Source organism: Strongylocentrotus purpuratus, unplaced genomic scaffold (assembly GCF_000002235.5).
Source record: "Strongylocentrotus purpuratus isolate Spur 01 unplaced genomic scaffold, Spur_5.0 spur5_scaffold_1, whole genome shotgun sequence".
Lineage (NCBI taxonomy): Eukaryota > Metazoa > Echinodermata > Echinoidea > Camarodonta > Strongylocentrotidae > Strongylocentrotus > Strongylocentrotus purpuratus.
Window position 1 is genome coordinate 25,400,609 of NW_022145594.1, and position 24,214 is coordinate 25,424,822.

The 24,214-nt window shown below is 39.0% G+C and overlaps 3 protein-coding genes across 16 annotated transcripts in view; all 3 read right to left on the bottom strand.

Moving 5' to 3' along the window:
- Positions 1 to 1,517: 1,517 nt before the first annotated feature.
- Positions 1,518 to 6,886, bottom strand: LOC115921003 (zinc finger protein 91-like). Its single transcript, XM_030977890.1, has 2 exons — positions 6,797 to 6,886; positions 1,518 to 5,054 (listed from the first exon to the last, which is right to left on the bottom strand). The coding sequence occupies exon 2, from the start codon at positions 4,980 to 4,982 to the stop codon at positions 2,610 to 2,612; it is 2,373 nt and encodes a 790-aa protein (XP_030833750.1). The 5' UTR covers positions 4,983 to 5,054; positions 6,797 to 6,886; the 3' UTR covers positions 1,518 to 2,609.
- Positions 6,887 to 7,576: 690 nt separating this feature from the next.
- On the bottom strand, positions 7,577 to 14,854 carry LOC100893042. Its single transcript, XM_030977891.1, has 3 exons — positions 14,416 to 14,854; positions 13,094 to 13,164; positions 7,577 to 12,649 (listed from the first exon to the last, which is right to left on the bottom strand). The coding sequence occupies exons 2-3, from the start codon at positions 13,106 to 13,108 to the stop codon at positions 8,888 to 8,890; spliced, it is 3,777 nt and encodes a 1,258-aa protein (XP_030833751.1). The 5' UTR covers positions 13,109 to 13,164; positions 14,416 to 14,854; the 3' UTR covers positions 7,577 to 8,887.
- A 6,752-nt stretch (positions 14,855 to 21,606) lies between these two features.
- Positions 21,607 to 24,214, bottom strand: part of LOC756989 (glucose-6-phosphate exchanger SLC37A2) — a 40,167-nt gene continuing 37,559 nt past the window's right edge. For all 14 annotated transcript variants that reach the window (XR_004062664.1, XR_004062662.1, XR_004062665.1 and 11 more), the window contains one exon: positions 21,607 to 22,020. Coding sequence is in view for 4 of the 14 variants with exons in the window: in XM_030977902.1 (XP_030833762.1) it covers positions 21,990 to 22,020 (31 nt within the window). In the remaining 10 variants the exon portion in view is untranslated. The remainder of the gene's footprint in view (positions 22,021 to 24,214) is intronic.

Sequence of the window (24,214 nt, forward strand, 5' to 3'; positions counted from 1 at the left end):
ATTCCCTGCTGTAAAGTTTATGCGAGAGGCCCAAAGCAGATATCTGTATTTATGTACAAAGAATAATTATAATTATGATAGTGTTAAGTTAAAATGTTTTATGTGATGATATCTGGACTTTCTTCAGGCACTTGTGTTAAGGTTACATTTATCCTCGGTTTATCAACATGAACAAGGGCTTAATTACTGTGATATCAGAGTCTTGTCTTACAAGGTGTTTTATAGGTGTTGTGGTCCACATTTGCCACACTCCACCCAGGCAAGGTAAATGGGCCCTGTCTTACAAAGAGTTGCGATTAATATCAACCCTTTGTAATACGGGGCCCAGGAGTGACAATGTGCAAAACATGAGCACTATTTAAGACTCCACTATTGTTGAAACTGTTATGATCATCACACTCAAATAAAAATCATATCTGCATTCTCATCAAATAATAAACCAGAGTTTCTTGACACTCGTAGCTCTTCTTTAGCAACTTTACAAGTTAATAGTACACCTGTAAGTTTGTTAATTAGTTCATAAACAAATACTAATCATGGCATGTCTTTGGATCATCAAGTTTACACCGGCACCGAGATTAAATGAATTAAAAATTAAGATATTCATCAAGTAAGTTGTAGATCTGACATTATATTATTTAATTGTAGTTGTGTACATAAATTATTCTGAGGCTTTTTTGTAGCACATGTCCGTATAAAAAAACAGCAACATTCAATTTAATCCTGTCTGTAAATTTTGATCTCGGTAATCTTTCATAAGCTGCCACATGTATATTACAGTCTTGTGTAATGATAATTTGTTTCATGAATGGTCTCTTTGCTATAATAAAAGGTAGACGAGTCTCGATTCATCTCATTTACTCCTAGTACTTGTGTCTTTCATTATCAAAAGTTAATGTAAATGACTTGGAAACAATAGAGATCTGAAAATGTACAAATGTAGATAGTTTTGTCTTTCTTCCTCCATCTCCCTATCTTCACATCCCCCTCCATCTTCTTTTCTTTTGATGTTGATTTTCTTTTATCTTTCTCCATCTCATCATTTATCTCATCTTTCTTTCATCTCCCTGCATCTCTTATCATTCAAAACCATCTTACTTTCCACTCTTTTACTTTCATCTTAATCAGTCGCTTTTCCCTTTCATATTCATCTATCCTCCACCTTCCTCTCTCTTTCTCCTTCAGGTATCGCGCAACTCGTTTTCTCTGTCTTTTCCCTTGTAAACTACTATTCTGTTCTTCCGTTCTTCTTCCGTCTCGTTCTCATTCCATGCCATCGTACTCCCTGATTATATGAAACAAGCTTAACCTACAATTGCTCTTCCATCAATGTCCTACACTATGGCAATGCCCCACTTCAAACCCTAAGCCTAGTAAGCCAATACCCAACTGCAACCTTAACCCTGCATCCGTGACAAAAAAAAAGCCTGGAGAATTTGTCAAACGTTGCATCACCCCACTCGCTATTATCTCTCAAGCTTATCATCTCTGTACAAATCAATACTGTGCAACGATTCTTTTCAAAATGAAAGGTAGATTCTTTAATTTATAAATTATAATTATTGGGGTTTCAACTGTAAACAGCACTCGTCCATATGAGTAGAACATAAGCAATATATATATACTAAAATATTTACAAACAAAAATTCAGTTTAGGAAACCAATAGCCATGAAAATATTGTTTTGTATGTCCACTACATGTACATGTTTATTCAAAATATGGGCTTCAAATATTTGATCTGTAAAGAGATTTTGCAATTTTTGATATACATGTACTTTCAAAACTAACATAAAAGTGACTTGTAAGTAATGGTAGACTACTCAACACACACGTATCATTCCTGCCAACCCTTACGAAAAATCCAGAATATTTTAATTAATGGATTTTTAAGACCTGAAAATTCAGAATATTTCAATTTTTCAATATTTGTTTTATCATCTGCCGCGATGTGAGAGTGAGCGTATTGCGTTCGTTGAATGGCTGGATGAATAAGCAGAAAATTTGTATTCGCTTTTTGGTACAGATTTACCACGTATTGCCATTCTTATTCTTATTTTTGGAGGCATACCGTGCTAAAAATTCCTAATTTTTATTTTCAAATGTTGGCAGGTATGAAGTATGTGTGCGGCTGTGCGCATAAAAAAGGGCACATGCAAAACTCAAGTCAGACTTGGGTTCCACTTCAGCAGTTTTATTCAATTCTTTAATTTCTTCATAATCTTTATTCGTTAGCCCATAGAAAGCAGATTCCAGTTTTTAGAGGTAGCTTTTATGGATTATAGCATGGTAAACTGCTGCAGTTAAAAAATAAATTGCATATTAAATTGAATATAAGACTTCACATTTCTGTATCTTATAACACAGAGTTAAGTGAATATACTTCAGACCTCTGACTCTTTGTTGTGCACATTTACTATTCACTGACAAGTTTTGAAAAGAAAGAAAAAATCATGCTGCAGTTTATCACTTCGATCATATTCCAAAGAGCTTTAAAGGGCGGACCTGGTAAAAGACCCCTGACCATGTTGTTAGGCCCAAGGGGAAGAAATTTAAAAAAAAAGGAAACGCTTGCAGTGAGACTTTGCCTCACCCAATCCCTGATGTGAACCTAATAACCTGGTATTTTTTCAAGTACAGTTCGGTTTTCCTTTTTCCTTTGCTTCTTCCTTTTCTTTTTAACAACTTCTCTCTTCTCCTTTTCCTGAGTTTCAATGTTATTTGTCAATATCGATTGAGAGTGATCCATAATTTGGTGCATTTTCAAGGACTTGAGCGAGTGAAAGGTAGATGAACATATCTCACATATGATTAGGACGGGATCGGAGTGAGTTGCAATGTGCTCCAACAAGCTGTTTTCAGAGGCATACATGGCGTCGCACAGGGGGCATTTCAACTGCATGGCATGTGTAAGCAAATGGCTACTCAACTGCTCTCTGGAAGGGAATGACAACCCGTCGCATCGGTCACAGTTGTAGTCTGAATGCACAGAGGCCTTGTGGATCCTGAGCTGTGATAGCTTTGAGAACTTCTTATGACACATGAGACAAGGGAAGGGCTTGTCCTCAACGGCCCTTCCCGCAGGTCCTGAAGCACTGATATTGATTTGCCCACTTCGTACAGGCATTCGTCCTTTGGCACCCGAGGGCTTGTTGCTCTTCTTAGCTTGCCAACTTCGCGCAGGCATCAGTTCTTTGGATGTTGAGGACTTAGTTCTTCCTTGAGGTTGTCTACTTGGTACAGGCAGTGGTTTGTTGGATGTTGAGGGCTTGTTGCTTCTTTTAGCTTGCCCACTTTTCACAGACTTGTGTTCTTTAGATGTTGGGGAATTAACGCTTTCTGACCTAGGGCCCATTTCCATACCGCTCAGAGTCTTTGCAGGCTCATCTGATACATAGCCATGTACAACCATATGTTTCCAAAGGCGCCGTGGACGAGAGAACCCTTTATCACACAAACTACAATAAATACGCTCTTCGACTTTCTTTTGGGGGGAATCGTGCTTTCCTTCTGCCCCTGACGATTTACGACTGTATTTCTTACGTCTGGCAGCCTTCAGAGCCTTCTTGGATGCACAATCACTCACAACCATGTGCTTCCTAAGGTAACAGGGACGGGCAAAAGACTTTTTACACACACTACAATGAACACGCTTTTTGACTGACTTTTTGGGGGACTCTGTGTTTCCATTAGATGTCGATGATTTAGAATCATCCTTTTCTCGTTTCAAGGACCACCGCTGGCCAGAGTGTGTAATCAAATGCCTTCTAAATTCTTCATTTGATGTGAATGTCAACCCATCACATAATACACAGCTGACGTTTGAATGTACGATCATATGAAATTTGAGCTGATTAGGGCGTGAAAACACCTTATCACAGTGATTACACGGAAAAACACCCCATTGCACTCCCGCACCTATTGCACGTTTAGGAGCTACAGCGCTCGGTTGCCCTTTTTGTCGAGATTTTGAATCCTTGGATTTTGAACGGGACTTGGTACTCTTTTTTGTTGCTGATGATGTGGCATCTCGACCCTTCTTTGGCTTCTGGCATGAATAAGACTTGGTACTCTTTTTTGTTGCTGATGATTTGGCATCTCGACCTTTCTTTGGCTTCTGGAATGAAGGAGACTTGGTACTCTTTTTTGTTGCTGATGATTTGGCATTTCGACTCTTCTTTGGCTTATCAGAATGAACGAGCAAATGTCTCCTCAGTGCAGCATTGGATGCAAATGCCAACCCGCCACATTCATCACAACTGAAGCCCAAATGTACGACCATGTGCTTTTTCAGCTTAGCACTGCTTGAGAACCTTTCATGGCAGAGACCACAAGGAAAGTGGCTGTCCTTCGCAGCGCTGATCTCAGGTGCTGACACATCGCTACTCGGTTGCCCACTTTGAACCAAATTGACATCTTCGGCCCTTAAGGTTGACTTGACCTTTCTCTTCGGTGCTGATGTTTCTGGGTCCCGTTCCGTATGTCCAGCTGTCAGATCCTCGGTTGAACTGTTAGACTCCCTGCCCCATCCAGGTGCCGATTTGGGACCCTCTTGATGATTTCCTCTCACACCAGTTACTCCTCTCCCGTCTCTTCTACTTCCGAGTATTTTGAATCTCCAACCCACAGTTTTCTCATTATCGCTCCCTTCCTTCTTAGCTTTCTTTCTTGGCCTCTCTGAATTTTCAGAAATCTCATCGATTAAGGAGGTATACATGTATGGTGGTAGCAACTCTACGACGGGTCTGCGACTGTCGCCACGATGTGCATTCTTGTGTCGTAGGAGTTGACTCTCGAACCTAAAAGCCTTTGCGCATGCACTGCACTGGAATCTACTTTCATGGCTAGGAGTTCCGACATTCTTACTGCTCCCAAGGACTTCTATCTCAGGCACTGTCTGAATTTCAACAATGTTTGAACAACCAATTAAACCAGCAACAGAGAGGAATTCCTTTTGGGATTGAGATGGTTGTAAGGGGTCCATTTTCTTTAAGATTTTAATTATCCTTGGTTGGACTATATCTGCTTGGGTCTTGTTTGTGTGCTCCACTGATTCCTGGATCAAATGAAGAAAAAAATATAAACAAAGTTTGAAAAATGTACTTTTTCCTTTTCCTAGCATTACTACTAAGTTCACTCTTACCTAACTCTTACCCATCCTCTTAGAACTTCTTCTTCTTTTGATTATCATTTTCATTATTATTACGGTAGTAGCATTATTATAATTATCATTATCATCATCATTATTATTTTTATTTACATCAGAATAATCATCACAGCCATTATCTTAGCTCTTCCTCAAGATCATACATCATCTATGCCATCATGACGATGGCGATGCACATGAATTCATTTAGGTACACATACTGCATGGGTAAGCAAAAGTACACAATATGTGGTAACAAAAGAATTTACGTTATCTAGAGGAAAACGGCGCTCAATCTTATTAAAAGATGGAAAAGGATGGAAAATTAAAAAATGGAAAGATTTTTTTGGGGGTGTTTATTTGAACCCCGTAAGTGATGTTTTCCTGGCATCTATTAACACAATGGAGACCATAAAAAGCAGTGCGTGATAACGTCTTTTTAAATCAAGTAACAGTTTAATACAGTTATATCCTGAGTTATCATGTGTTTGGTTAAGTTACCAGATGAGTTGAATATCTTCTCACAATATTTGCACTTGAAAGGGTTTCTCTCCAGCGTGCGTTCTTTCTTTTTTTTTTTTTGGGGGGGGGGTTTAAACTGCCTAAACCCCCCCCCCCCCCCCCCCCCCGTAGATCCGCGCCTGCTGTTTTCGCTCAAATTTTCAGATTATCTTTAATTGTACATCTAGCATTGAAGTCACTACCTTAGCACCACTATCTCTCATCTGAACAACTGTTCTATTGATTCTCAACATTTCAAATTCCACTGTACAAAACTCAACCGATTTCACTTAAAATCGGTACTTTGGTGACAATTGATGACGACTAGTCTAGTCTAAATACCAGTAAAATACAATATTTTCAACTTGCCGATGTTAGAAAGAATATTTATATCGTGAGTCTGTTATACATGTACTTGCCGATAGGGTGAATTGCTGCCTCTCAGCAAGTATACAACGCTAGAGGTCAATACGCGTTAGCAATGACTGGAGTGCCTGTTAAACACACACTCCAGCAAAGCATAGAGTCGATGCTAATAATATTATATTTTTATTGACCTCTAGCACTGCATACTTCATGAGAGCTACATGTAGAGGCACCACACACACAATAGAACCGATGTGGCTGATCGGCAAATTTGACACTAGATACATGTACTCCAGCAAAGCATAGAGCCAATGATAATGCGTATTGACCTCTAGCACTGCACTACGTGTAATAATAGGCAGCATTCGGTACATGAATAGTCAATAGACTCACAACACACAAATGCACATAATCATGCCGATCTGGCTGATCGGTAAGCTTGACATTAGACTCACAATTTAAATTTTTTAATTATTCTTTCTAACATCAGAAAGTTGAAAAATTTGTATTTTACTGCTATTTAGGTGTCATCAATTGTCACTAAAGTACCAATTTTGAGTGAAATCAGTTCAGTTTTGTACAGTGGTGTTTGAAATGTTGAGAATCAATAGCACAGCTTTTAATACACAGCGAGGATAGTAATGCAGCTATGTGTGATCGAGCCTAGCTACTGCAGTACATTCACGTAATATTTTGTAAAACCTGCTGCAGCTACCGTACTAAACTGTTATCATACATATTAACAACTCAATATTGATGAAAAATAACAATGAAATCAAATTTACCAGTTTCGTTTATGAAATTTTACTCGAGTTTCCGGTAATTCTAGCAAGACTTCTGCCGACTTTGCACCTCCTTTCTCATAATGTAGGTGGCGCCCTCGATCAATCTACGTACGCGTCACGCACGACGACAAGCACGCTATGGCGCGCCATTTGCCCAATAATTCAGATAAAGAAAATTTATTTTTAGATTTTGTATAATTGCTTTTAATAATTGAGTTATTGCATTTCGACATAAAAATGTATATACTATCAGTCTCGGGAACCGTCCACTCTACCGTTTCTCCCTCCCCTCCCCCGAGTCTATTTCTTATTCCCATCTGCAGGCGCCTCTATTTTCTATTACTCTCCAGGGGCGCGGATCTATAGATTTTTGACCAGGGGGGGGGGGGGGGGGGGGGGGTTTGACCCAGTGGTGGATCCAGGATTTCCCAAACATTGCGCCGTTTTCCTTTTTTCACTTGGCCGCCCAAGTGGGGGGGGGGGGGGGGTAGTTAAACCCCCCCCCCCCAGATCTGCCCCTGCTCCCTGCTACATGAGTAGTACGTGATTGGGGAGGGGGTAAGACTTTCAGAGTATGAAGCGACACTACTAGCTTTATCTCAGCTCACTCTCTTTCTGTCATTTGATCTTCCTGCTCCAACCCTTTTCTCTGTTGGTAAAACAAATGTGATTTTCTTTTCCAACTCTCTCCTTCTCTTGGTAAAATATGACAGTCATTTTTGCCCCCATCTCTCTCTCTCTCTCTCTCTGTAAAATAAATTCATGATCATTTGCATCTTATTGATTTGTATAAGGTTTATTAATTTGCTCAATAGTACATGCATATACATTCCAGTAGATAATGTACATGTATTTTACTTTAAGATTTGCTGGGGAAGAACTCACTGTGAATCTGTGAAGTACCAACATTTATACAGAACTTTTGGAAAGAAGTGAGGAATTGACATCAATAATTTGTGACAAAGTTACAAATTTATTTTTGTTAGATAGCGATCATCTTCATATTATGAAAAAACTGTCAAATCTCTCCATAATTTTTTGGGTCAAAATGCATTAGCCCAAGGATAGACCTTTTTAAATACATAAATCAATAAAGTACTAGGGCACCGTTTCATTAAACTTCCTATCAGTGTTATCTATTGCCTTTCTCTAATTAATTGCTCACAGCCAATGGAATGCAATGATTTCAGTACCTCATCGCAATTATTGCAACTTGTTGCCGATACCAAGTTTTTTAATGAAACAGTGCCCATGTCATTTATCAGTAGATATATTATGTGGATGAAGGTTTATCGATAGGTGTTCCAACATTTGCTCTTGAAAAAACAGATCCGAGCTATGGATTGTCAAAAGAAGTAGATTAGTGTTAGGGTAGAATTTGGGTTTCAGGTTTGGTTAAGGGTATAGGGTTAGGGTATTGGGTCAAAAGTTGAAGTTAGGAATTAACTTAGTATGTAGGAAATTAGTGTGGAGCAATTGAGGCAGGAGAAAGTGTCGTACATGTGCAAGATATAAATTATCTTTAATCATAGTCAGACCTAAAAATATTTTGAGTTTTTAAAAGTGTATGATTTCTTTAATTCCCTCGTCTGGAAAGAATCCAATAACACGTCCGCGTTACCAAGAAATACATTCTTTCACTGAACAAACTTAGAGAGGTCCCAAATGTTTATACAGTGTGTCTCAGCAAAGTTTACAAATGGAACAAGTATATCATAACATACATTTCAAAACCTTTTCAGGAAATTATCAAAAGCTCTGGATAGATTAGGCTCTCTTTATTATTGATGTCATTTGACAGAAGGGACCATAACTATCCATAATTATGTGGGGAGACTTTTCTAAACCTGTAAACTTTGAAACCTTTTTTTCTCTGAGACGCCCTGTAAAACCATTACCTCCAACCTTAAACACAGAAAGAGGTTGTGGGTGCCACTTTGTGAGTTAGACGGACATCTTGGTTGTTACCTCTTAAAAGATCTCTTTCTATTGCTCTTTCTTCTTTATTTCTAATTGTTTACATGCTATCTCTTTCCTTTGGAATTCTGTGCACCTTTCTGTCTTTCAAGTTGCACTTTCATCTCGAAGTTGTCAAAAATGGTACATAATTTTGTGCATCTTTAAGGCTTTCAAGGAGTTAAAGGCAAGCTCGCATACATCACATATGTTTGGGACCAGATCAGAATGTCTTGCAGTGTGATTTGTCAAAAGCCTCTGAGAGGCAAACTGGGCACCACACTTGGGACATTTGAATTTGTTCGTGTGTCCAAGCACATGGCTCTTCAATTCTGCATTGGATGAAAAGGTTAAGCCATCGCACTTGTCGCAGTTGAACTCCCTACATTTCAGCTTGTGAAAATTCAGTTTGCAGAGTTGCAAGAACCCTTTACCACATTGATTACAATGAATAGGTTTTGTTCCTACAGCGCTAACCATAGGTTCTGCAGTACTAACATTTGGTTGCCCACTTTGTGAGCACTCTGAATATTTGGTCCTTGAGGAGAATTCTTTTTTTGTTGCTGAATGTCCATGTTGTACAGACTTAATTTTCTTGTCTTTAGAGGACTTGTTGCTTCCATTACGATACCCATTTTGAACAGACTTCATTTTTTTGTCCGACAGTGTCTTTGTTCTTCCTTTTGATTGTCCACTTGAGGCAAGGTCAACTTTTTTGGACATTGAGCTTGTTCTAGATTTCCCACTCTGGACAGACTTCAGCCCAGTGGCCACTGAGGAAATCATTCTTCCTTTAGGATGTCCACTTTGTAAAGACTCCAGAGGTGTTGAAGGTTCAGTGTTCCCTTGAGGTGATGATGCCTCGGAACCATGCTTCTCTTGTCTTGCAGACTGTACCTGATCATTATGTTTACCGATAAACAAATGATTATTTAATTTTGAACTCGATGAGAACACCAACCCATTGCACTTATTACAGCTTAACTCTGTATGTAAAGCCTTATGTTTCCTCAGCTGCCATGGATGATAGAACCCTTTATCACAAGCTCTACAAAAAAAGTGCTTGACCTTTAGTCCCTTTGAACGAGCCTTCCCGCCCCACCTAGGGGCTGATTTGGGACCCTCTTGTTGATTTCCTTTCCCACAAGTTCCTCTTTTCCTAGTACCACTGCCTGTTTCACCATCAGGTTCTTTTATCCTGAACTTCCATCCAAATCTTTCCTCTCCTCCGCTGTCTTTCTTTCCACTCTCTACCTTTCCAAAACTCTCATCACCGCTCTCCGAATCTGATCGTTCTCGCTTTGGAACAGGACGCCGACTTTCAAGACGGTGCAAATTTTCGTGCCTCAGGAGTTGACTCCCAAATGCAAAAGCTTTACTGCATGTTGAACACTGAAAGGGGGTTGTTCTGTTACAGGAACTACTGGTCTCAGGATTAGCATCAGATGTGGCTGCGGAATCCAGTACAGGGCTACATCTGTCGAGTTTCATACACCTATGCAAGGCCAACTGCTTGGTGTAGTTGTTAGAAAGTTTAATAAATAACCCACAATATTCACACAAATATCTATGACGACGGTGCAACTTTTTGTGCTGCAGGAGCTGACTCTCAAATGCAAAAGCTTTACTGCATGTTAAACACTGAAAGGGTGTTATTCTTCTGCAGGAATTACTGGTCTTAGGAATAGCATCAGATGTGGCTGCGGAATCCAGTACAGGGCTACATCTGTCGAGTTGCATTTCTTGAAGTACACTCTCTATGGCATGTGGTCGAGAATCACTCCTCAAGCTAGTCTGCCTAATGATCTCTTTTGATTGCTTCAGTAGAGACAGGGCGGATTGCTTCTGAGGACTAACATCAGGTTCTTGAAGCACACTCTCTATGGCATGTGGTCGAGGATCACTCCTCATGCTAGTCTGCTTAATGATCTCTTTTGACTGCTTCAGTAGAGACGGGGCGGATTGCTTCTGAGGACTAACATCGGGTTCCTGAAGCACACTCTCTATGGCATGTGGCAGAGAATCAGTGTTCTTGCTAGTCTGCTTAATGTTCACTATAGATTGTGTCTGATGTAACTCATTACCGGCTTGCACATTATTGTTCTTGCTAGTCTGCTTGATGTTCACTATAGATTGGGTCTGCTGCAACTGATCAAAAACGTTTTTCTGGCTAATCTGCAAGATTCCATCTGTGTCTTGAGCAGCTCTCCTTACCTTCTGCAGGCACAGGATAGATGGCTTCACTGAAGGACTAACATCGGGTTCTTGAGGCACACTCTCTATGGCATGTGGTCGAGGATCACTCCTCATGCTAGTCCGCTTAATGATCTCTTTTGACTGCTGAAGCAGAGACAGGAAGGATTGCTTCTGAGCAGCTCTCCTTACCTTCTGCAGGCACAGGATAGATGGCTTCACTGGAGGACTAACATTGGGTTCTTGAAGCACACTCTCTATGGCATGTGGTCGAGGATCACTCCTCATGCTAGTCTGCTTAATGATCTCTTTTGACTGCTTCAGTAGAGACAGGGCGGATTGCTTCTGAGGACTAACATCGGGGTCCCGAAGCACACTCTCTATGGCATGTGGCAGAGAATCAGTGTTCTTGCTAGTCTGCTTAATGTTCACTATAGATTGTGTCTGTTTTAACTCATTACCGGCTTGCACATTATTATGCAGGACTATGTGCTTCATGAAGTTGCCATGCCGTGCAAAAGAAACTCCACAAAACTCACACAAATATGTATTTATCAGTGCACAAGGGTTGGCCTTGCCAGATTTCTTCTTGCACTTGTGCTGTTTAAAGCTCTCAAACTGGCTGAAAAATTTCTTGCACCAAATGCAACGGAAAATATTTCCAAGCATGTGAGTTTCGTCATCATCTCTAAGACCTGTCTTGTTTATAGAAGTGTGATAAACGCATGTAACGGGATGCTTTTTATCCGGCCCTAACAGATCACATAAAAGAAGTGACTGAGAAGTACCCTCGGTAGTCTTCCCAATGCTCTCTGTTAGTTGCTTTAGTAGGCATGTGGTTTCATCAAATACATTTGCCGTGGTAAGAAGCTGAGAATCAGTCTTCTCGCCAGTCTGCTTGATGTTCTCTGTAGATTGGGACTGCTGCAACTGATCAAAAACGCTTTTCTTGCTACTCTGCAAGATTCCATCTGTATCTTGAGTAGCTTTCCGTACCTTCTGCATGCACAGGGTAGATGGCTTCACTGGACGACTAATGCAGGTTTCTTTAGGAACATTCGCCATGGTATGTAGCTGAGAATCAACCTCGCTAGTCTGCTTCATGCCCCGGATAGATGGCTTTTGGACACCAACATTGGCATCTTCAAAAAGATGCCATTTGTAATGTTCCGTAAGTACAAGGCGATTTGAAAAAAAAGTCCTAGGCCTACACAACTCGCACGTGGGAAGTTTCTTTGAAGGTTGTTGCTTTGAAGGTGGTTTCTGTGAAGGTTGTGCTGAATATGTGTGATCGAGCAAGAAGCTTGAGGACTTTGTTGAGGACATACTGCCCACAGGTCTGTTGATAGGGTCATCTAGAGCAGGTTTTGGATTACTTACTTTCGGCAGCTCCGGTAAGGAAAGACATGTAGGACTTTCCAGTCCTGGTTGACATTCAGTCACGGTTGGGGCGGCATCGCTGCTGTTTCTTTGATAGACATGGTCAAGCCCTATTGCGTCTACGACCTGAGTTTCAGAATTGGGGTTAGTTATTGACGGGATGCAGTCCAAGGGATCCTCAATGACAGCACAGGACTCAATAGGAAGTTGCGTTGTTTCTGATAGTCCACATGCTTCATACAGCTCCCATTCTTCAGATGCAAGATCAGAGTTCATAAGAAGAGTATAATTTGAGCCTTCGTCGGTAGCCATGGTTACTTCAATCTGCAAGAAATGAAATGAAATGAAATAATTATAAGGATCTTGCTTGTATCTAGTCCATAATTTTTTGCCCTGTATATATATATATATATGATACAACTTCCCAATGCACTTCGAAAGAGCTTTGGAATTATCATTCCGGCTAATATACATGTAGCTCAGTAGCCATTATCATGCAGCACACGGTGCATTTCAAGGAATAATCTTAGTACCGGGTACCAGGTACTCATTTAATATTCACCTCACCTGGGTGGAGTGTGTCAAATGCAGATTAACATCTTGCAAAAGGACTTTAGTGTTGTGGCATGAATTTGAACCCATACCTTGTGGTTCACAGTCCGGAGACTTACCCACTCGACCACAACACATCTGTTAATCAAGTGATTATTCTCAAGGTAAATGTGAATCTTTGTGGAAATATAAAATGAAAAGTTGCTCAATACTTACATCCATGCTAGACATGTCGTTTTGCTCACATCTGTCCTTCTTCAGGAAGACCAATAGAGATCGTGGTTAGCCTGTGTCAACGAGACCAAATTACAAATGACATGAGGTACAAAGGATTTAAAGGAAAAGTTCCGGTCCACCCTCAGGCTTTAAAAAAAGATGTTGTATTGCCCTTTGCGACCGACCAAAAAATCTTGAAATCTACGGTCTGCATTTAAAAAAGTTTAAAGCATTCAAAACTTAGAAATATCAGCCCAAAGAGGGAGAAAAAAAAAGTCATCAAAAAGAAATTCAAACCGACCAACCCATGTTTTGGCACCTCTAAGGTATTACAAAGTTTTGGGAAACTTTGAAAATTGGGTGGATAGTAATTCTCTACAATTTTGATATATTTGGATGCCTCTGTGGATGTATTATAAGCACTAGAAATTTTAGCCCCTAAAACACTTTATCTTTCGAGAAAAATTGAATATGAAAATTTACCTGTGCTCCCAGTAAATTTTGATAAATATCATATAGCGCCTACGGTCGTACGATGGTAGCTGCGACCATGAAAATCTCAGAATATGTAGTTGTGATATATAATTTCCAATCAGGAATAGCAAATCGGTCCATTTAGTCAAGAAACGTTGTTTTTTAGCTTAATTAATATCTTGACCTTGAGAGGGCGCTATACAACATAAAGAGTTTATTATTTACCATTTCATATCTTTAGACTCGATTTCAACCGTGACAACGATCACTGAATATTGTAGGATCGCATATGCTTCCAATACAGTGGGGGGGGGGGGGGGGGGGGGGGGGGGGGGGTTGTGTGCACTCTTTTTTTTGCTCCCGAAAATTTGAAAATTGCGCTGGCTGAAAAGTCGCTCAGTGGGGCTTGGGGGGGGGGGGGGGTAGTGAGCACATTTTTTTTTTTTTTGCCCTCGAAAATTTGAAAATTTTCACCCCCCCCCCAAAAAAAAAGCTTAAAAAATCACAGGATTATACATGATTTTTTCCCCAGGGGTGGGGGCCAGGGTCCCCCACCCCTGGATCCGCCACTGCCCCCCTCCCCTTCCAACATTGACATCTTTTAGTAAAAAAAAAAATGTCCCCAGGGGTGTGGGGCCAGTCTTTTTTGTTCAATTTTTTCCAGCTGTCTCCCCCCCCCCCCCCCCCCCAAGATGGGGTCAGTTTCTTGAAACCGGCCGAAGTTTGTGGACCTAATTCACACAATTCATGGGTTATGGCCCCCAGAAACACTCTACTCTAAGTTATAACTCAATTCTTCTTCAGACTTGCAGAAAAACACTTCCGATAACGTTTAAAAGTAAACTCACCAGGGCAGCAACTTTACCACAGCCAGTGCAGAGCAGAGCTGCGAGAGAGATGTGCCCTGACTTGAGTACGGTTCTCAGCTCAGGTTCTAGTTTCTACTAGTGGGTAGCTCGTAGCCGCGAGCCTAGGCCCGCCCGCCCCGGAGCTACGGGCAGCATCGATCCCACAGACTGGAGACTGATCACAAGTGAGCGGGGAGCCTTGTCGCTGCACTGCCGGCCGGCCGGGGAAGGAAAAAGGAATTAATCAACGTGCTGTACGTGTCTTGTCCGTTGTAGTACTTCACTCTAGCTCTGACAGATTATAATGATAAAAATGGGGACATAATCGGCTCTCAGCTCAGCTCAGTCTACGATGTACTCTAGCTAGGATATATCGCGCAACACATGTCATCAACATGTCGACAAAATTAATCAACAGTCCCATAGTTGTTGTTGGGGTCTAGATGGCGCTCTTCAATCTTGACAGATTATCTGCGCCACTGCGTTCCTTCTTTGGAGCCTTTGGTGCTTTTATCTTTTCGAACTTGATCTCAAGGCGCATTTTTACTGGTGGTGTGGGGGGGGGGGGGGGGGGGGTGGGGGGTCTGCCTTTCCAGACTCATGTTTTCGAGTTAAGAGTTGGCTCACCTGACTTAGCGAAGTGCTACTGTGCAATATTAATTATATTTGATTTCCCTTCACCTTTATAGTCGTGCATTTTAAAGATGCATCCTCAATGATATTCAAACATTTCAATCATAATCATAATATACTTACAAAGGAAAACGCACTATCTATAGGAACATGTCAAATCTGTTATAGCTTTAATATAATCTAAGAGGACTCTAAAATCGGTTAAATTCCCTAATAATTTTACTAAATCTTAATCGTCTTTGCATTCAATCCCTTTTTCTCTTTCATCATTTCTTGCATTCCTAAATAGTTTCCGCTGAAACCTAATTACAATCAATATAGTCCTAATTCATGTTGATATGTGCTGATAATAATTTAATTTTCATTTCCCTAGTCTCAACTGATGTATTATTACTCCTTTTTCTATTAATTCCTTGAATATTTTCGTTTTTTTTGTGTGCAGACATTTGGCTAAATTCGCCATAATTGTCTTCCATTTTAATGAGGACTCCCAAATTGCCAGATTTCTTTAAAAAATGAAGATCATGTGGTTTGTCAACTTTTCCTTTATGTATAATGTCCAGTTCTAATTTTTTATGTATTCTTTCAGCGCTCCTTTTTTGGCGAGATTGTCTGCTATTTCGTTTCCTCGAACACCGCAATGGGATGATCCAATTATTTATCTATTTTTAGAAATTTTGTACCAAATATCATGCAACATTAAGGGTATGTATTTTGAACTGCTGACAATTAATGAATCTGTTAAAAAACAACTGATATTCTTACAATCTTCAAGCCAGCCACTCCAGGGTCATATGCAACTATATTATGTTTGAATGAAAACATAACTTATTGTTATGCCCAATTCTGGTATATAAAAAGCAGATCCAGCGCGTTTGTCCTCTATAGTTTAGATCCATCAGTGTATATTTTTAAATAACCTTTCCATCTTGCATGTATATAGGCATACTTTCTAATACACAGTTCTTCATCTGTAACAGATTTGTGTTTCTTATTAATAATTGTGTGATATTGGGCCTTGAATAACACCAGAAAGGTTCGATTAACATTCTTTTACTCAGTTGCTCAACTTTAAAATCAGTTCTACATATGCTCTTTTGATAAAAGGACCTTGACATGGTTTCCAGTGAAGTTGCTCAAAATATATGGTTCAATAATTGTTAAGTTGGATATAGTGGCTGTCTTTATTTGATAAGTAAAACAAATACTTGTCAACAAATAGATTTCTTCGATCTTCTTCTAGATTTTTTCCATTGAGCCACCAACAGTGTCTTTATAAATCGTACAATCGAAAAGGAGAACAAATTCGTAGCCTATAGCCATAAACCTCATTGTACGAAGAGATAGATAAAAGGGCTAGCTAGGATCACACAATGAGTAGCAAATAGGACATTATTGTTGAACATGTCATTTGTTTGTTCATTGTAAATTAAAGCATGCGCTTTGGAATTTGTGTTTCCATTCACATTTGATATTATTTAAAAAACAGTTTTGGAACTAGTATAATCTGTTATTATTCTTTAAAAAAGGAAAATCAGATTTGAATAGAGGTGGAGAAAATAATATTGAATGTATACACCAGGGGGGGGGGGGGGGGTGTTTCACAAAGATCCTAAGTAGAACTTAGATCTAAGTTGGACTTAAAAATTATGGACAGCCATTGGAGTCTTAAAATGAAATATATTCAAAAGCAGAAATTCAAGTATTTTATACTTTTTTTTATAAATTCCAAATCCAGAACATGAAATCTCCTTGATGAAAGAAAATATGAATGATTTGAATCAACATTTTATGCCTTTCAAAACAACTTTTACAAAATGAGATGCTAACGGCTTTCCATAATTTTTAAGTCCAACTTAGAGATAAGTTCAACCTAGAATCTTTGTGAAACACCCCCCTGCATGATCAGATTATTGTATATTTAAAGGGAACCCAACCTTCATACTAAGTTACTTTTATTGTAAAGTTTAAAAGATTTGAATAAAATCAGTGAAAATTTGAACAAAATCGGGCAAGGAATAAGGAAGTTAGAGTGTGTGTGTGTGTGTGTATTGGGTTTTTACAGACGTGTATCAATCAGATATGACTATTTACGTCTGGGACCGACCTTTAAACGTCACCATCCGAAAGACGTGACTCAGTTTCGAACCTGCGTCCTCGGCTGAATCAGTTTGTAACTTCCACTTTTTAGCTGGATTACAGGCGCACGCCACAACGCCTAGATGCATGGACGTATATCATTTAGGACATGTTGCCATTTTGAATTGTATTTTCTTTTTTTAGAGCTTTTTGAGATGACTAGTCACTAGAGGGCGGTATTCAATTTGATGACATCATCTGTGGACAACTCTCCATGCCTTTTGTACATAAAATTTCACAATTTTTTCGTTTTCTTCGTATTTATTTGTGTTCTTGATGCGACTTGATAACAAGTGAAGTAGAATATATCATTTTGCATTCCATATCTTGCTTTCAGGGGAGTAGATTATCTCAATCACAAGAAAGAAGGAAAAACATGAAATTTGATGTACAAAAGGCATGGAGAGTTGTCCACAGATGCATGTCATCAAATTGAATACCGCACTCTAGTGACTAGTCATTTCAAAAAGCTCTAATTTCCTTATTCCTTGCCCGATATTTTATTCAAATTTTCACTGATATTTTTCAAATATCTTAAACTTTACAATAAAAGTAATAGTATGAAGGTTTTGGTTCCCTTTAAACTAAAAGGTATAAAAGACAGTTTACTGATCAATTTTACTTTCAAGTTCATGTACAATATTTTGGCAATACCAAATAATTAGTTTAAAATATGGAAAGTAAATGCCCCTGAGCAATGTTATTATTGTAATGAACCAGGTGATTGTATGCATATGTTCTTTTCTTGTAACGAAGTCATTAAGTTTTGGAAAGATCGAAGTAGAAAAGAATATAAAGAAATATTTTGTGTCTAATTTTAATTTTCAAACCACGTCATCTATTGTTTGGTATTGATTTTAATTCAAAGAAGATGTTGATATTATTTTGCATAGGCCTATAATGCACTTTCCACTATTTACAAAAGCTTTGTTGGAAAAGAATTAAAAAATAAAAGAACTGTAACGGACCAGCCCCATCGAAATCCAAGTACCCGTTACAGGTAGTTATCTTGCAGAAAACGTAGAGGGCAGTAAGCTTTTGGGGCGTAAGGGCTCAGAGCGCGATTACGGACGCACCATGCGTAAAGCAGCTCTCAGAGCGTCTCAGATGCTATAAATTGCAGTAACCAGCTAATATTTCGTCACTTCGACGCTGGCTCTCGTCTTGGTCAGATAGCGAACTCTCCGCTTCGCTCCAGCTGAGCTAAAGTAAGGAAAAGGACTGGAAGCGAGAAATAGAGTTCCTACAAAAGGCAATCCCTGCGTTTACTACTTGTTGAGATTAATACAGATAATTGGTGTCGGTGTTAACTATGATAACGTGTTGGAGAAGTTGACTTATGTTTGTATTAATAAAGTATACAGTTAAACAATCCATCGTTTCATAACGTGTAATTAGTTGAGTCTCCATAGACTGATGTAATATAATCCTCTCATAGAGAATACACGTCCAGCTATCCAAAACACCTCTCATCTCCACACTCATATACTTTGGGAAAACGGAGCCACGTCAGGGCCTCTAAACTACAAGCCAAATAGAAACCGCTCGCATTATTCAGGATGGCAAATTCTTCGTCAGATGACGGTAATAGAGGCAAGGGACAGGCCAGCCCTCCAGCATCCAGGACCCGTTCTAGGATGGAGGGCCGTAACAGAACAAAACAGAGACTTATTTATATTTTGTTTTACGTATTGAATTATCGTTTACAGATTATAGAAAACCATGTATATCCCTCCAGAAATCGAGGCAAATGCTGAAAATGTGAAAATTATTATATTATCATGAGGAAATAAAGAAGACCAGAAATGGTTATTTTACCCCCCGAAAATAAAAGTAAACAGTGTTTCTAAGTTTGATGATCAATATTATAGAGCTACAGCTTTTGGTACATGAACATGAACGAAATGAGAGGGAGAGGCATAGAGATCGAGATCGAGAGAGAGAGAAAATCGGAAAGAGAGAAAGCTTGAGAGGAGAGAAATAGAGAGAGAGACAGAGAGAGAGAGAGAAAGAGATAACTTTAAGAAAGGTGAAAACATTAGAGATAGAATATAAGACAGAGATAGAAAGAGAGAAAGAAGGGGGTGGGGTCACTAATTTTCCATAGGTTTATTTGGGCATACATTAATTTATACCATTAATCTAAATAATTCTCTCACATAGCATTTTTCAAAGAACTCTCTCTCTCCAAGTGCCATATCGTTTGACTTTGGCGATCATACTGTTCCACAACCCTCGGCTCCTAGCCTTCTGTATTAGTACCACTCCCAGTTCTTTCACTCCTCTCTCTTCCAACAATTTCTGCAGACTGTCCATCCAAAGTATCCTCCTTCTTCCCACAATTTTCCCTGCCAAAGCAAGATTCTCTAGACCTTCTTTACTGTAATGTGACCAATGAACTTCAACTGCCTAATCAACATCTCACGTATCATTTTCCTTTGCACTCCAGCTCGTGTAAGAACTTCCTCATTACTAACTTTGTCAGTCCAGGGGATTTTCATCATTCTTCTTAAAAACCACATTTCACAACTTTCCAAACACTTTTTAGTATCAGAGAGAGGCTAAAGTCCATGCTTCGCTACCATACATCAGTTTTCAAAGAACAGAAAACAGAATTAGGCATGGATGTACACTTGAACAACTGAGACTTTTAATATAATTCAACTTCAGTTTTATTTGCTCAATAATAAGTACTATTTACAGTTGAGTAGCAAAATAATTAGTCATTCTTGCAATAGTTCTCTTTTTCTCATAATATATCCATCAAAATCAAGGTTACAATAACATACACATCATTTATATACGCCACATTTTGGATAAAGAACAAGTCCAGGCTATTTTGTCCCATACATTACCAATAATATCAAAAGTGTTAGTATACGTGCTGCTGTATCTCATGAATTGTATGTAAAAGCTCATGTTTAGTTTTAATTGGTAAGCCCTAAAAAGACTTCGTCAGATTTCTTTGGTTTTAGATGAAAAATAGGAAGATACAAGCAATCTGAAGCTGTTGTACTATTTTTCCCTCTTAAAGTGAAATATTAACCAAATGAGGGGTAGGAAATAATTTAGATTCCATCTCGAAAAGTAAATTCTAATGATGGCAAACAGCACAACACTGACAGGTGTAAAACCTATGAGAACTGTGTGTGTAAACGCTATACATGCCACTTGGTAATGTATGGGGCAAGACAATGACCAAATACCACAGACTTGCTCTTAAAAAAAGAGCAATATTCACTTTTAAAAATCTTTCACATGTTACAATGGTAAAAAAGAAATTTGTAAAATGATAAAGAAAATGACATGAAGCAATATACGTTTATAAAGAGAATTTGCTGCACCGCACAGCCATGAACTCACATTGCTCAATATTGACATATTGTCTGGAGGGCTACTATAACAGCCCTTGCCCTGTTTGAAATTTAATAAATTTATTCCCATGGGTACAATTTAAAATGCATTTTCATTCTCTATAACATGACAAGGTAAATTTGGAATAAATAACATGTCAAATGAGAAAGACCATTTACACAACATCAAACATTGTAAAGTATTAGTAGGACTGGGTCTTCCCTCTTTTCTTTTTTTACACCTGTAATAATATAGCGCATAGAGAAACTTTTGTTTATCATGCGCTTTATAAATATTGTATTAGTATTAGTAAAGGGTGTATTACTAAATATTTAGATTAGAACAATAAAAATCAAAACAGTGCCTCTGGTAAAAGCTGGCTTCATTAGTCACATTGCACAAACCAATTCAAAAAATGATAAAACTGTATATAATTGCAATATCAAATTATTGTAAACAGTCAAAATATTAATATAGCACAACCCTACTTTTGGCTCGCCCATAAGAAATCTGTACCCTTAGTGGGGCTCTGCGGCCTGAAGCTGAAGCATTTCGGGCAAAACAAAATGATATGGGCTCTGGTTAACCAAACTTTGACAGTTATTAGTACATATTATTTTTACTATTAACTGACTATTACAGATGTGTGGACAGCTAGGGCTCAATAGGTCGATAGGTGTACATATACAAACCCTCAAATCGTGGCACGTGGTAACCATAAAACAAGCCATAAATAAAGAAATAAATAAAAAATATTTGGTCATTCAAAATTTTGAAAAATCTGAATATTCTGATTAAATCGGAACATACGTTGGCAGGTAATGTAGCCCTGCTTACATTTATATCCCATTGGTCCAATAAAATCCCTAACCTGAACTAAAAATAAGAATAGAATAACATTTAGAACGGATTTATTGCAGCGTGACATATTACATGTAGTACACATTTCTATGTTGCTATATTGTTGTAAAACTATGAGCTTTAAACATTTCTTCTACACAGAGATATTGCAATTTAAATACACTCCCAGGGAACTATAAAACGTCTTGTTGAGTAAACCACTAAAAGTTGCTCATGCGTGGGTTTATAGAGGGCAGCACAGGGACATATGCACAGGAGCGTAATATCCGTTGGCTCAGTGTTATGTAGTGATCGCCAAGTTGCCTACTTCACGAACAACTATATACCCATGCATGAACATCTTTAACATGTACAGTATAGGATCAAAACTACTCTAGGATTCGACCCTCATTTAGGGAACATTTCAAAAAGTGATGTACGCGGATGATGTATGGTGCTCAATGTGACACCCCCTCCCCCTCCCCACCCCGATGTATGAAGTCAAACTAAAAAACAGGTTTACAAATCATGTGTGAGTGCGAGATTTAAAAAATGGCAGCAACCATGGCAGTACTTGTCATCCCATCTAGCGTGTATGTTCCGTGGTGTCAGTGATCATCCATTAATCCGGAAGACTCTCTATGGGAGACAGTGAGAGGGAGAGAAATGACAACTGAATGACCATGGAAGAGAGAAAGCATGGAAGCAGTGGAATGACCCAGGATGAATATATGGGTAAAACTAAAGTGGTCATGAAGATACAAAGATAGCCAACTATATGCATACATGTACATACAGATGTACAATTATACTTGCAGTATACTTACTTTGCTCCATACGTTTCTTTCATTTCTAGCTGATCATTAAATTTTAATTCAATATATTTCTATTAACTCATCCATGTTTATAATCAAATAATTATGAAAATTCCAAAATAAATATCTTATACATGTATGTCTTACTTAAAAGTTGGTGTCACAAACCAAAATTTGGGTAAATTTTCTATTCATTCTTGCATAAAAGTGACTGTTTCTTCAGATTTTGTTTTAAAGATTAAATAATGGAACCTTTGCATGCTGAACTGCTTTAGATGGGGTGCCAATTTTTCCAAAATGATTGTTAATGCATAATGAATGATGCTTAGGTGCAAGGATTTGTAGCTTATTCAATATATGAATCCCTTTCACAGTTACAAGACATTCATAGGCAATTATAGCAGATGTGTAAAACTGTTTTAAATCTTACTACAGAAAACATAGTGGATTTCACTTTATATCGACAAATACATGCAGCACAATAGTGTCAAAGAGATTCAGTAAAAAGGCAAGATGATATGACTACGTGACCACATCGACTAAGTGAACATGATACGTGCTATGGTGAAGGCCAGCTGGGTGATATTGCAGTTTACAGAAGAAGAATGAGGAGGAGGAGGAGGAGGAGGAGGAGGAGGAGGAGGAGGAGGAGGAGAAGGAGGAGGAGAAGGAGAGGGGGAAGGAGAAGGAGGAGGAGGAGGAGAAGGAGAAGAAGAAGGAGAAGGAGAAGGAGGAGGAGAAGGAGGAGAAGGAGAAGGAGAAGGAGAAGGAGGAGGAGGAGAAGAAGGAGAAGGAGGAGAAGGAGAAGGAAAAGGAGGAGAAGGAGAAGGAGAAGGAGAAGGAGAAGGAGAAGGAGAAGGAGAAGGAGAAGGAGAAGGAAAAGGAGAAGGAGAAGGAGAAGGAGAAGGAGAAGGAGAAGGAGAAGGAGAAGGAGAAGGAGAAGGAGAAGGAGAAGGAGAAGAAGAAGAAGAAGAAGAAGAAGAAGAAGAAGAAGAAGAAGAAGAAGAAGTAGTAGTAGTAGTAGTAGTAGTAGAAGAAACATTGGATGAACAAGCTTTAGTCTAGCCCTTCACAGTTTATGGACAGTAGGATATTTTTGATAGATACACAATAGTGCATTAGTATTTGATATGCCAGAAAAAAATTGACAAAGATTATCACAAAGCCCTATTTGTATATAGCAAAGATGACAAAGCCTGCAAAGCAATAATTGGAGGAATACAAATGGTAAGTATAAAGTCTTGAAGGATGTGTATAAAGTCTTGAAGGATGCATTTGCTACCCTAGGCGTTGATAATGCCCCGACGATTGCTATTGCCAACGCTCATCGGCTACCTCGAAGAGGAGCGGCAGACCAGACCAGCCAGCGTGGACCCGTCCCCATCATTGCGCGGTTCTGCTACATGGAAAACAGGAACGCCATACTAGCTGCATTCGACAACCAGCAGAGGAACCGCGCGAAGGCAACCGCCTCTCCAGCCAGGGCCCAACCCCAATCGCGGCTTACAGTTAGAACGGATCTCCCGCCTTCCTTGAAGATTCGTCGAGCTCTCCTAGCCACAGAAGCCTACAAGATGCGCAAAGAACAAGGACTTTCGACGAAAATCTTCGTTAGAGGTACGGAAGTCTGTTTACAGTCAAAGGAAAAAGGCACATCCAAGTGGATTGATTACAAGGACTAGTAATGTCTATCACCAGTCAATGAGGTACTACTGACTTTCATACTCTTTAAATATTTTGTTTAATGTGCCACCTATCTACTGCAGATTTGATGGTGTGATTAGTAGTGTGATCTCTCAATCTATAAACTTTCTCATATCTTTGCTTCCATATCCTGTAACTACTACAAAGTTTGATGATGTGAATTGATTTGACATAGTTGTTAAATATTTGACCAAAGGAAATGGAGAAGCAGTTAATTTATCACATTGTATTTTGCTATTGTATACCATAACTAATGCAAAAGATTGATGATGTGATCTGGTGTGATTTGTTTTTTGTTTTTTTGTTTCTTTATC